The 14,451-nt window shown below is 42.0% G+C and overlaps 1 protein-coding gene across 7 annotated transcripts in view; it reads right to left on the bottom strand.

Moving 5' to 3' along the window:
• The window catches only part of dnm1a (dynamin 1a), a 129,210-nt gene that overhangs the window by 100,346 nt on the left and 14,413 nt on the right, over positions 1-14,451 (bottom strand). For all 7 annotated transcript variants that reach the window (XR_011980825.1, XR_011980818.1, XR_011980810.1 and 4 more), the window contains exon 2: positions 1,371-1,444. Coding sequence is in view for 1 of the 7 variants with exons in the window: in XM_072695869.1 (XP_072551970.1) it covers positions 1,371-1,444 (74 nt within the window). In the remaining 6 variants the exon portion in view is untranslated. The remainder of the gene's footprint in view (positions 1-1,370; positions 1,445-14,451) is intronic.

The raw sequence follows: 14,451 nt of genomic DNA, 5'->3' as shown, positions 1-14,451 counted from the left end.
AACCAAGGGTATTAAAAGTGTTTAGCTAGCTGGGACCATGCCTTCAGCTTATGGTGCTTTGGGTGAAGACCGTAAGAGAGAGGGGAGAACTTGGGTGGAGTTCAGGTGGCTTCTGCCTGTGGTAGGAAACCAGTCCCCCCTCTGATATGTGGAGCCAAGACTAATAGCTGACAGGATTAAAATGGGTGGTGCAGGTGGAGGTGGTGGAAGGGTCCACTAGACACGTCTAACTTCGTGTACAGAGACCCCAGGTTTTCTTAGCTTTTGTACACCTTGCTACACTAGATGGCAGTGTTGATAAGCACTGAGCCCTGGAAACCTGGGTTTGGGATAATAACCAGTGGATCTGCGTAAAATGAAAAGCCAAGGAATTTAAACGTCTCCAATTTTTCCTAATATTTACACCGATCAGCCATAACATTAGTACCACTGTGTGCTGCCACAACAGATGTGACCATTCGAGGTATGGACTCCAGAACACCTTTGAAGGCATCCTGTGGTATCTGGCACCAAGACTAAGATTAGCAGCAGATCCTTTAAGTCCTGTAAATTGTGAGATTTTTCTGTGTGGCTCAGATTATTACGCTGGGTATCAGCCCACAGTGAGGGTTAGTCTACCCTCACACGGGTTTGCCCGTGTGATTAAGAGTAAGTTGACAGTCTGGTCTGCAGGGTCGCAGCTATATAACAAAAACACAATAAGATAGAATACAAACTAAAATACAGTTTAAACTGCTTTCTTATTACTGTGTTATTACATTTTTGGGAGTTGGGGATGAGGTGGTGCTGATTTTCCAACACTCTGCTCCAAAATGTAGTTGAAAGCCTTCTTTTTTATACCCTTAATTTGGGAAGAGACAATGAATGAGCAGGTGTCCCAATACTTTCGTCAATAGAGTTAATTTATATATATATATATATATATATATATATATATATATATATATATATATATATATATATATATATATATATATATAGTCACCATCATGCAAAAATACCTGTGTCTTTCATATGTGCAGTTTTTCACTTTTTGACATAGCTGGAATACCAAAACAGCCACCTAGCAGCACCTTAACAACCAACTAGCAATCACTTGGCAACAAATGTCACACAAGAACTGACCAATAGAAACGCACCAAAGTGACCTAAAAAGTTTACATTGACTTCCATTGAATATATATATATATATATATATATATATATATATATATGTATAAACTGGGCACATCATATGCTAATATACTACTCATTCATTGTCTCGTCCAAAATCAAGAATATATAAAAACAAAAAAAGGCTTTTGGAGGATTTTGGTGAGTCTTGGATGATCTGTTACAATTACAATCTGTTACAATGGCGGCGAGCTCACCTGTGGGGCAGTTGATGAGCTGCAGGACCAGGGGGCGTCGGGTGACAATGCCAGATCCACGGGGGAGGAAGTCCCTGTGACACAGACCAGAAAGTGAGGTGATAAATTGGAAAATTGGAAAAAAGGAATAGCCCAGCATGCAAATATCTAGCCAAACCAGTCAAACCAATGCATTCAAGGTTAGACCATAACGGCACCAGTGCCACTGTTGTCCTTCCCTTTTTTGACGAAAACACTGGGTTCAGATATGGGTGTACAACACCACAGCAGTGGACACCAGTAGGACACTGTGTCCTGCTTAGACAAGGTGAACAGGATCAGGCACTGTTTTGCAGAGCCTCTGGGGTATCTTGGGGTTAAGCACTTTGCCAAAGGCCACAAGGACAGTGCAGCAACTTGGCAAGGTCACCCCTCCAGCTAGGCCACAGCAGTGCACTAGGCATGGAAAATGAACATGGGTGGGAATCCAGGAACCTCAGCCTGCAAATCAAAGTGCAGAATTCTTTCTGCATTCTGATTTTAATGTTTTAGTAAAATATGGTGAATGTCAGTACTGAAAACACACTAGCCAACTGAATGTTTCATTAGAGAGAGCAGAACTAGCCCTGTTCCACTGGATTTATGGCACCTTGTGTAACCTGATTACTTTAATAAGTATTTATTATTATAAGTATAAAATAAGGCATGGATTCATTAATACTTTCTCTTGTCAAATCCAGTCCTGTTATGTAATTCGTTTTCCCTGATGTGCTCAGTTTGCTTTAGTTTTGGCCTGTTTCATGTACCTCAGCTGTGTCTTGTCTGTAGCCCCGCCCCCCGCATCATTACTCCCTGGTGTTTCATGTTAAGTCTCATGCTGAGTCTGAAACTGAAGGCAGCTGCCTTGATGCCCTGCTGCCTGTCTCATAAATCAGTGCCATAGAAGGCAGTAGAATGATGAAGGTCTCTGTATTCAAATCACGACGGAAACATTACGTCCTGACGTTGCCATGATATTAATACACTGATATGTAGGGTGTTTTTATCAAGTTGTAGAAATTCAAGTTGTTATATAAATGTAAGAAGTAATTTTAATGCAGGTTTACAGAAATGTAACTAAATGTAGAACTCCAATGCATAATTACAATCATGTAACTAGTAACTATTGCAGAAATGTAACTAATTGTAGAATTCTAATTCATAATTACATAAATATATTAAACTAATTGTAGAAATGCATCTAATAATAGAAATTCAATGCATAATTACATTCATGTACCTATTACGTTACCTATTACATTATGTAACTATTACAAAAATATAACTAATTGTAGAATTCCTAGGTGTAATTACAGCAATGTAATATAACTAATTGTAGAATTCCAAAGTGTTATTTCAGAAATGCAACTAATTGTAATTTTAAGTAAATTGATAATTACTTAAATATAACGAATTGTAGAATTCAAATTCATAATTATATAAAAATAACTAATTGTAGAAATGCATCTAATAATAAAAATTCAACGCATAATTACATTAATGTATCTAGTAACTATTACAAATATATATAATATATAAAACTAATTGTAGAATTCCTATAAATACAGCAATGTAACTAGTTGTAGAATTCCAAATGGTTATTTTTCAGAAATGCATCTAATTGTAGAACTCCAATTCATAATTACATAAATATAACTAACTGTATAATTCCAAAGCATAATTCCATAAATGTAACTAATTGTAGAATCCCAGTGCATAATTACATTAATGTAACTAGTAATTATTACAGAAATACAACAAGAACTAGAACTAATTGTAGAATTACAATTCATAAGTACAGAATTGTACCTAGTTGCATTCTGCTGCATGGTTGCAGAAATGTACCTAATTGTAGAATTCCAATATGCAATTATAAAAATATAACAAGCTGTAAAATTCTGACGTACCAGCATAGATATTTTAATTGACAAATTGTAATTGAAATGTAATCATCGCTCCTCCATCATTTTCATGATAACACTTAATTTGGCACTATTTGAAAATACCAGTTGTGTTTTACATTGTGTAAACATTTCTTAACTAATACAGTGTCTCTACAGATGGTAAAATCCCAGATTGTACAGAGATGGAATTAGACACTAAAGTCAAGAGATGGGCGATGCACAGTGTTAATATGACGTATTGATGAATTCGTCCTCTGGTTTGTGCTTTAATAAAATGTGTAGAACACTAAGAGCAGTGATTACAGCAATACTGCACAAAAAATGGGTCGACTTTCCCAGTTCTCGGTGCGGACTGCTTGTTCAGTGTTGAAATGACAGTGTGTTTACACATTCGAACACGTCCCTGTATCTCAAAGCTGGCGGCATGAACTCTACCGCACACTGAATGAGTGTGTGTGCAACACACTGAATCACCATCCTCAGCTTAGACTCCTGGAGCCAAACCAAAACAGCACCAGGACTGTCTTTCCACCTTCCGTTTCATTCATTTGGCTGGAGCGAGGCGAGCTGCAGACCCTGCCAGGATGCTCTCATATGCAAATTAGTCAAATTAGACAATATGAACATTTTTGTACCATGAAATCTTTGCTTGCTCTAGTGGTGCTGTTACACCCTTTATCCCAGGACATGCTTTGCGGGTGGGCTGCAGCTTGCACGAATTTACTGGTAGTTGTTGGAGCCCTTTGCTGTTGTGTCTGGGTTTCTTGATACAGTTACCATCATCAGCCATAACATTAGTACCACTGAACTGAAAAACATTGATTCTCCTCATCTACAGTGGCTTCATCTGCCAAGGGGTGGGGCCTACAAGTGAACCGTCAGATCTTGAAGGTGTTAAAAGCAGGGAAATGAAACAATTAACAAGAACCAAACTGAGATGGACTACTAGGCTACTGGGTCAGAACATCTCCAAAAACATTGGGCTTGTGGGGTGTTCCCGGTATGCAGTGGTCGGTACCTACCAAAAGGACAAGGGTCATGGGCACATTGATAAGGCTCACTGATGGTTATGGAGGTCCCACCTCACAACTTACAGGACTTGTAAGATCTGCCTACATCCTTCTAGCCCTCACTGTGTCATCAGGTCTCATCTGACTAGATTAATGTTAAAGGGCCAAGTTTCTATCAGTGTATTTATACTTTTACTTTACAGGTTAGTCCCTGGTGTTGCCACTTGCCACATTATAACACAAAGGCCTACAGCCATCTCTGTTTCATTAGTGTACCATATCCACTGGCTGGCTGTGCTTTGTAACTGGTTTGCCTGAATCGAAGCAGAAACAGCGATTCCCACAAGACAGTCTGACATAAATGAAATAATCTGAGCTAATTATATACATGAATATCATAGAAGTCCAACTGTTGTGGCCTCTTAGGGCGCCAGATACAGCTGCCTTGAGGCTAGGCCAGTGGACACCAGCCCTAAACAAGCATAAAAGTGGAAGCTGTACTGAGACAAGCTGCCAGAATCCTCAGACCTTTGATCAGGCGCAGGTGTGTAAGTGTTCTTGGTACAGTATGTTGTAATTGTTCCAGAGAAATGGAAAAGTGCATTTCCTGAAGGAGATTCAGTCTTCCCAGCATGGTGCAGGTCTACAATTCTGTTTCTGGGGTCCTTCGACAGCTCTTTGGTCTTCACCATAGTGGAGTTTGGAGTCTGACTGTTTGAGGTTGTGGGCAGGTGTCTTTTATACTGTCAACGAGTTCAAACAGGTGCCATTAATACAGGTAATGAGTGGAGGACAGAGAAGCCTCTTAAAGAAGAAGTTACAGGTCTGTGACAGCAAGAAATCTTGCTTGTTTGTAGGTGACCAAATACTTATTTTCCACCATTATTTGCAAATAAATTCTTTAAAAATCAGACAATGTGATTTTCAGAATTTAGTTCTCATTTTGTCTCTCATAGTTGAGGTCTACCTATGATGTCAATTACAGCCTCTCTCATCTTTTTAAGTGGGAGAACTTGTACAATTGGTGACTGACTAAATACTTTTTTCCCCACTGTATATATATATATATATATATATATATATATATATATATATATATATATATACACTACACTGTGTTCTGCAGACAAGTGTCTTTTCATTTGGCGTGAGCCATCAGGAGCATGAGCTGCCAGATGGTGCTCAAAGTGTGTGTGTTTGTGTGTGTTTGGAAATAAAGAGAGATATCAGACAAAGCTAGAACCCCCTGTGGCGACGTCTATTTTTAAAGTGAGCAGTGTCCAGTGTATATGGAAACAGTGCTGCACGGATGCGGATGATTCAAACTGCTCTTCAGAGGAAGCAGTTTAGGAGAACTGGAGGCTGCTGGTTGTCAGAGGCACCCAAGGGCTGGGATATATTTCGCCTGTACTGGTGTACCATAACATTGGGACAGTGTGACTACTTTTTTTCACTCCACATAACTACCATGCTTACTGATTGTGTAAAGCTGCTTTGTGATAACAACAGTTGTAAAAAGCGCTATACAAAATTTTTATTGATTTGATCTGATTTGACTAATAAGCCATAATAAGAGTTCAAAGGGTAATTACAAGTACATTCATTTAAGTACCGGATAGAGCAGTGAAGCAAGACAACCCAAGAACCTCATAGCACTGGAAGCCTTTCACATGAAGTCTGAGTGAAAATCGCCAAAATAAGAAGAAAGGTTTCGTCATTAACTACATGCCTTTTGCCTTCTGGCCAACTGGTCTTCTATTGGTCATCTACTGACTAACTATTAACAGAGATAGATATTCTGACCAGAGGTGTTCAAACTCCTGCTGTAATTTATCATTAATGATAACATAGCAACTATATAGCGCCCATCTGGCAACTACTTAGCATCACCACAGCAGCCACCTTGGATTCCATAGCAGCCATAGCAGCATAGCAACACCATAGCAAGCACCTAGCAACACTACACATAGGATACCACAAAAAACATCATATTTACCAATCATTTACCAACACCGCAGCAACCACCTGGAAAATCATAGCCACCCTTTAGCAACACTAAAACCTTTAGAAACACCTTAATAACCACCTACAATCTAGCAACACCACAGCAGCAATGTAGCAACATTATAGCCCTAGCCTAGCAACCACCTGGGATCCCACAGTAATCATTTAGCAACACCACAGTAACCACCTGGAAACTACATAGAAACTCCATAGCAACCCCTTGGGATCCCACAGCAACCATCTAGCAACATTATGACATCTATCTAGCAACCATGTAGCAACACCTCAGCAACCAACTGGGATTCGAGGATAGGAACCATCTAGCTATCACATAGAAACCATTTAACAACACCATAGTGACCACCTGTAAACTACCTATATCAACCCCCTGGGATACCACAGCAACCATCTAGCATCATAGCAACACCATAGCAACCAACTAGAAAACCATTGCAAAAAAATAATAATATGATAGATATATAATAATACACTAATGTAATGAATAATGTTCGACAGGGCTCAATAAATGATCAATCATCTCCTCTTCTGCTCACAAACACGAAGAATCTGCACTTTCCACACAACTTCTCCCCTGGTTTCAACTCCAGCATGCTGCTCCTATCCCTGCTGAGAACTGTGTCGGGTTAACATGGGTGTGTTCGGGCAGGCACTCTTAACTGCAGGAGTGCAGAAATACAGAGGAGTGCGTCGGGGGAATACTGATGTAGTAAGTGGGGGGTTGTCGGGGATTTGCCTGGAAGCAAAAACGCAGAACAGCTTGTTTTGCTTCGTCATGTCAGCTGCAAAGTGCTGAATCATTCCCTGTCAAGCCGTCACTCTCCCTTCCAACTAATTACAGCAGTGATGTGGCTACTCGGCCCAAACGTAGCTGATCAGCCGTGACATGTTTGGTGTCTGAAGCTTTGCTTCTATAGTTTTGCAGAGGAGCTCTGAGGCTAATGTAGGTAATGGAAGTGCTGGAACTGTATAGCCACCAGTTAGCATCATGTAAACCGCAGGTCTAATTCATCACTCAGATAAATCAATAAGCCTGAGAAGATCAGTAATCTCCAACAGACTTGCTGATGCGGACTGTTGTACACACTGGTATCTGGTATGTCCATGGACTGAAGCATGGACGAAACTCGAGCTTGGAGATGGCTGCTACTGTTTTTATCAAAGAACGTTGCTTGATATACCCTATGCAGTGATGTATAGTGGACAAATGTTTGTGGACACCCCTTCTAATGAATGCATTCGGCTACTTTAAGTTGCCACAGCAACCACCTGGAAAACCATGGACACCGTTTAGCAACACTATAAAAAAAACTAGCAACACCATAGCAACCACCTACAAACTAGCTAGAAACTCCACAGAAATCTCTTGGGATACCATGGCTGCATCTAGCAACACCAAAGCACCCATATAGCAACCACTTATCAACACTATAGCAACCACATGAGGTAGGATGGCCCTCCCTCTCCCCCATTACTGCAATGCGAGATATCGCAGCCGTCTGTCAGCTAATGTAACAGGATACATAGAACCAGTCATCCTACATCAGCTTTCATAGCTGTATGCAATCATATCCTCACAGCGATGTTTCAGTTTCTAATGTAAAGCCTTCCCAAAAGACTGTCTCAAGAGGCTGTTACTGAAATAACAGCAGGCAAGTGACCTCAATCAAGTCTTGAGCCTCACCACCCCCCAACCCCTGCGACCCTTCACCCTCCCTGGGTGAACGACACCCTGCCCGAGCCAGATGGCATCAACTGCAGGTTCCCGTGGCAACTCCTCCTCCGGATACAACGCCATATGGAGTGTCCATATGGGTGGCAGCCAGTCCTCACTCAGACACCCTCCATCATGAGCTGGCCGTTCATCAAAACTAACCGGGGGCCTGGCTGAAAGGACACCGCAGAGTGGTAGTTGTGGTGTTGGTGGTGGGCTGTTTTTTGTTTTAAAACATAAACAAGCCCAAAAACAAATACTGTTTACTAAATTGACAAAAGTATTGGGACACCTACATTGTTTCTCCCAAAATCAAGACCATTAAAAAGAGTTTCTTCTGCTTTTGTTGGAGTAACTGCCTCTACTGTCCAGGGAAGGCTTTCTACTCAATTTGAAGTAGAATCCTCCTCATTGCTGTGAGGATTTGATTGCATTCAGCAACAAGAGCGTTAGTTATACCCCTCTATTCTAATAGCTCCGGAGACCCCTATTCTACTGTCAATACTTCTCTACATGGACTAGACAAGCTGTGTTTGTGCATCTGAAGGCTTTCTACTAGCATTGCTGTGAGGATTTGATTGTATTCAATGAAAGAGCATTAGTGGGGTCTGCTCTCCCTACATCATCATGTCAACATGAAAATAATATGTAATATTAAATATTATAGAATATATAAACACAGTTATTGCCGAAAGTAAGCAGGTGATGAAACTGCCTCTTAGAAAATGAGAAAATCATTATCAGCAGCACCAGAGACTGAGTCATTTCCCTAATGTACTGCATGCAGTGCAGAAAAATAAAGGCTGTAATGCTCTCTCTCTCTCTCTCTCTCTCGCTCTCTCTCGCTCTCTGCCCATCCCCCACTCAGGCAGCACAGCTCTAGTCAGCAGGCACCTGCAGGCAGAAGTGAAGATGGACAGACTTTGGCCCCGCCCTCTAGCCCTAATCCCACTGCGCCTGGTTCCCCTCCTCCCTCCCTCTCACTCATTCTCTGTCTATCTGTCTCTCTCTCTCTCTCGCCCTGTTTTCTCCCTCTTACTGTCTTCACACTCTCACGTGGCAGCAAACCAGAAGGCCACACACACGCACGCACAGGGAGGACAGCACTGCAAAGGATAGAGAAGGAGAGCGAGAGAGAGAGAGAGAAAGAGAGATATGAAGAGTTATGATGCACAGATAAGAGAAACTACTGGAGTGAGGAAGATAAAGACAGTGAGATAAAAAAGGCATGAAGTAACAGTGGAGACTGAATGTACACAAAGAGGGGGAGGGGGAAGGACGAAGGATGGCAACAGAACAAATACACTACACAGAATCAGTGAAGGACAGATCAGGAACCAGAGTCCCTGTTTACCAACAACCCAGCAGATAGACAGATACACACAGACAGACAGACAAACAGACAGACAGATAGATAAATATATATATATATATATATATATATATATATAGATGGAAGACAGACAGACAGACAAAGAGACAGAGAGATAGATAGACAGGAAGACAGACAGACAGACAAAGAGACAGATAGATAGATAGATAGATAGATAGACAGACAGACAGACAGACAGACAGACAGACAGATAGATAGATAGATAGACAGACAGACAGACAGACAGACAGACAGACAGATAGATAGATAGACAGACAGACAGATAGATAAATAGATAAATAGATAGATAGATAGATAGATAGACAGACAGAGAGATAGATAGATAGATAGATAGATAGATAGACGGACGGACGGACGGACGGACGGACAGACAGATAGACAGACAGACAGACAGACAGACAGACAGACAGACAGATAAATAGATAGATAGATAGATAGATAGATAGATAGATAGATAGATGGACGGACGGACGGACGGACGGACGGACAGACAGACAGACAGATAGATAGATAGATAGACAGACAGACAGACAGACAGACAGATAGATAAATAGATAGATAAATAGATAGATAGATAGATAGATAGATAGACGGACGGACGGACTGACGGGCGGACAGACAGACAGACAGACAGACAGACAGACAGATAGATAGATAGATAGATAGATAGATAGATAGATAGATGGGCAGATGGACAGATAGATATTTACATAGTCTATTTTGGTTGGTGGACGGACGGACGGACAGACGGACAGATAGATAGATAGATAGATAGATAGATAGACAGATAGATAGATAGATAGATAGATAGATAGAAAGATAGATAGATGGGTGGGTCGGTTGGTTGGTTGGCAGGTGGGTGGGTTGGTAGGTTAGTTGGTTGGTGGGTAACGATGTAGATATGTAGAGTTACAGAAAATAAAAAGATAGATATAGGTTCTACAGACAGAGTGAGAAACATAGCTATAAATACAAACACTGTTTGAGTAGCTGGCGTTGTTACATAATGGAGTAACTGACAGTGGCTTCTATAGAAAGCAGGACAGAGCTGTTGTTAAGCAGTAATGCTTTACAAAGTGGTTCATTTGCATCCATTGATTTCCAGTCAATATGACCTTATAGGGCCAGGGGGTCTGACAGGTGGCTAATGGGAGGTGGTTAAAGATACTATCACACAAAAACAGCTTACCAACCTGTGAGCCGTCTGTCTGTGTGTGTATGTGTGTGTGTGTAATGGTCCCACAACCTCTAAACAGAACCTTTCCAGCACAAGAAGTCGGGTTTATCCTGAATTTGTTGGAGTAACTGTTTCTACTGTCCAGGGAAAAAGACCTTCTACTAGATTTTGGAGGAACATTGCTGTGTGTAAATGATTGTATTCAGCAACAAAGAGCGTTAGCGAGGTCATGATGTTGGTTGATCACCACCCAACTCATCCTAACAGTACTGGATGGAGCTTCACCACCATCCATCATTCCAGAGAACACAGTTCTTCCACTGCTCCACAGCTCAATGCTGGGGGACTTTACACCCCTCTAGCCCACACCAGGCATTAGCTGGAATGGTGCCAATGGGTTCATGCTTACCTGCTCCAGAGAGTCCCCAGCAAAGGGTGCAACTTAAAGTAGCTGAATATATTAAATAAAAAGGGTGTCCACAAACATTTGGACATGTAGTGTATGTACATATTTTAGCCATTTTCAGCTGAACATGAAGGCTTGACTCCATCACTCCATTCAGCTGCTAAGCCTGACTACATAACTGTAGCCATCACTCACACCCCCACCCACCTCCATCACTGAAGATGAGGCTGTCCCCCCACCCCCACACTGTCAGTGTTAACACATACAAGTCCTTTATGATTATGAGATGAGATATAAGGGGCTCGGTGTTGCAGAAAAATGAACCCACGGATTAAATTACTGCTACCTCCAATAGAACGGCTGCTAGGTAGACGGATTAAAGTTTCAGGGATCTCGGGAAGCGAATCAGGGCGTTTGTTGCTGGACTGCGGCTCACTAGCAGATTACGAGTAATCCTGTTGAGCGAGAGAGGTTTAGGGAGTGTGTCGATTTCCCACTCTCTCTCTGCCCCTCACCCATACACACACACACACACACATACTCTTAAATGTGTGTTTGGCTAGGCAAGGAACTTTTTAATAGATCAGAGCTAGTAAATAAAGGCTGCATTGGCAGTTATATTAGATACACATACACTATATAGACAAAAGTATTGGGACACCTGCTCATTCATTGGCTCTTCTGAAATCAAGATATCAAAAAAAGAGCTTATCCTGCTGGAGTAACTAGATTTTTTGGAACATTGCTGTGAGAATCTGATTGAATTCAACAACAAAAGCGTTAGTGAGATCACAATGTTGGTTAATCACCACCCCACCTCATCCCTAACTGCCCAGCTCATCCCAAAAGTACAAGATAGAGCACCAACCATCATTCCAGGGAACACAGATCCACTGCTCCACAGCTCAACGCAGGGGGGCTTTATACCCCTCTAGCCCACACCTGGCATTAGGCAGCATGGTGCCAATAGGTTCATGCATATCTGCTCCAGAGAGTCTTATTCTACTGGCAGTATTTCTTTACAGAGACTAGACAAACTGTATGTGTGCATTTGCACATCTAGGTCGGTGCAACTTAAAGTAGCCGAATGCATTCACTAGAAGGGGTGTCCACAAAGATTTGGACATACAATGTATGAACACTCATTGGTCACTTTATTGGATACACCAGTTGTATTGATGCACTGTTGGTTTACAATTACTCTCTCCTGTCTATCTATCAAAATGGGGGTCAGCATAGGGCCATGATGGGCAGGTGATGAACCATTCATAGCACAGAAGTGACACTGATAATACAGAGGCACAAATCAATTATTAGTAGAAACCCCTCACTGTATAGCTTCACCTTGCTGGTGCACACTTGAGTGCGTATAAGGAAAGGAAGGGTTCATGATCTGAAGCATCTGTCAAACATGGTGGAGGCACTGCTATGACCTGGGTATGTATGTCTGCTAACGGAGCTGGGTCACTGGTGTTCATTGATGATGTGACTGCTAATAGAAGCAGCAGGATGAACTCTGGAGTGTATAGAGATCTACTTTGTGCTCAGATTCAGTCAATTGCTGGAAAGGTGATGCTGCAAATGCTCAAACAAATTCAGCATGCGACCGACAAAACTGGAGGCAGAAAGACCCACAAGCAAGCAGCTGCTGAAGGAGGCAACAGTAAAGACCTGGAAAAGCATCTGAAGGGAGGAGACTTAGCATTTGGTGATGGGTTCTTAAAGCTCTAGACTTCAGGCAGTCATTGACTGCAGTGGATTTGCATTCAAGCAAAGTAATGATTATATTTAGAATCATATCAGCCTGTCCAATTACTTTTGACCCTGCAAAAACAGAGAGACTGTGTAAAAATGTGATTCTAAACAGTTAATGCAATACCTTTGTTATTCCATTTTAAATCCACTGAGGTTATGTTATTATGAAAGTTATGTGTCATTGTCCAAAAACATATGAATTCAACTGTATGTCAGAGTTTACGGGTCAGTTATGGCCCTCCTTCAGTTCATCTGCTGAATTCACGCGGACATGAAACTGACAACTGCCTCGCTAAAGGTTGCGTCAGCCCAAACACACCGAAAAGCCATTAGATGATGAACGAATGGACGATTAGACTGTAATGGGATCTTTTCCTGCTAATATTGAAGGATAAGAAGGTCCGGGAACATTAGGAGACACATTTGAGCATTGAATTACACACACATCCTGTTTAGGTTCTCGGATTACATGAAAGCACAGGCTGAATCTTTCACTTTGCTGCAGAATTGATTCCTGTGCATGATATCTGTGCCTGTGTGAGCTACATGTCCACACTGGTAACAGTAGAATCACAGATCAATGGCCAGTGATGATTGCTGATCCGAGGAAGAGGCAGTGGCGAACTCACCTGGTCATACAACACACACCACATCGCCCGGAAGTTCCAGCAGTGGTTGTGTTTTCTGAGAAGGCTGAGGAAATTTGCCATGTCAGCTAAAATTCTCAGCCACTTCTACAGGAGTACGATCGAGAGTGTTCTTACCAGATCGAGAGTGTTCTTACAGTCCCCTCACTGCAGGACAACTACAGGACAGGGGTCATCAGGAGGGCCCACAGCACTATCAGGGTCAGTACACACCCTCAACACAGCCTCGTCAGGCTCATACCATCGGCCCGACGCTACAGGGCCGTGAAGTCCAGGACAGCCAGACTGATGAACAGTTTCTATGCACCAGCCATCAGGCTTCTGAACAACTCCTCCCCCCTTCCGCTCTGAACTGGCTGAATTCTGACATGCACCCATTAATATGAGCCCACTACATATATCACTGCTACTGTTTTACTAATACTGCTTACTTTTGTACTTGCACACATGCTTAGGGATTCGCTTTTAGAGATTTTTGTTTGTGTCACCTTTGTGCCGCAAGATCCTGGGTCTTGAAATTTCCAGCACAGAAAATGTTCAGAGACTGTATCTAATAAGTACAAGATGTTTTATTTTAGCACTCTTCAGGTGCACTGATCATTAGTGTGGTGACAAGTACACGTTAGTGCACTGTAGCATAATAATGGTTAGTAGACCTGAGTCGGCCAAGGGCCTCACCCAACATCATTAGCACAGCCTGACTGATGGCTAGTCCAACATCAGTACCGTGGCGTTAGCACGGCCTGCCTGCTGGGCTCGTCCACCAGGCTTGTTTAACAGTGCTACCGCAGTGTAAGCACAGCCGCCCTGTCGGGATTGTCCAGCAGCAGTACCGCAGCATTAGCAACTAACAGATGAATTATGGCTTCAGTAAGTTAGTTAGCATTAGCGAGCTTGTGCTACATTAGCCTAGAAGTTGTAGTGCAAGACTAAAGAGCGAAACTGATGCATAATTATTAATCTGGTCCTGATTTAGTAACACAGCAAATGTAAAACTAAACCGTAGCTGGTCTAACGGGTCCGTACCAGTGTGGA

The sequence above is a fragment of the Salminus brasiliensis genome, chromosome 1, assembly GCF_030463535.1.
Source record: "Salminus brasiliensis chromosome 1, fSalBra1.hap2, whole genome shotgun sequence".
Lineage (NCBI taxonomy): Eukaryota > Metazoa > Chordata > Actinopteri > Characiformes > Bryconidae > Salminus > Salminus brasiliensis.
The sequence above is the reverse complement of the archived record's forward strand: the minus strand, read 5'-3'. Positions and strand labels throughout refer to the sequence as shown.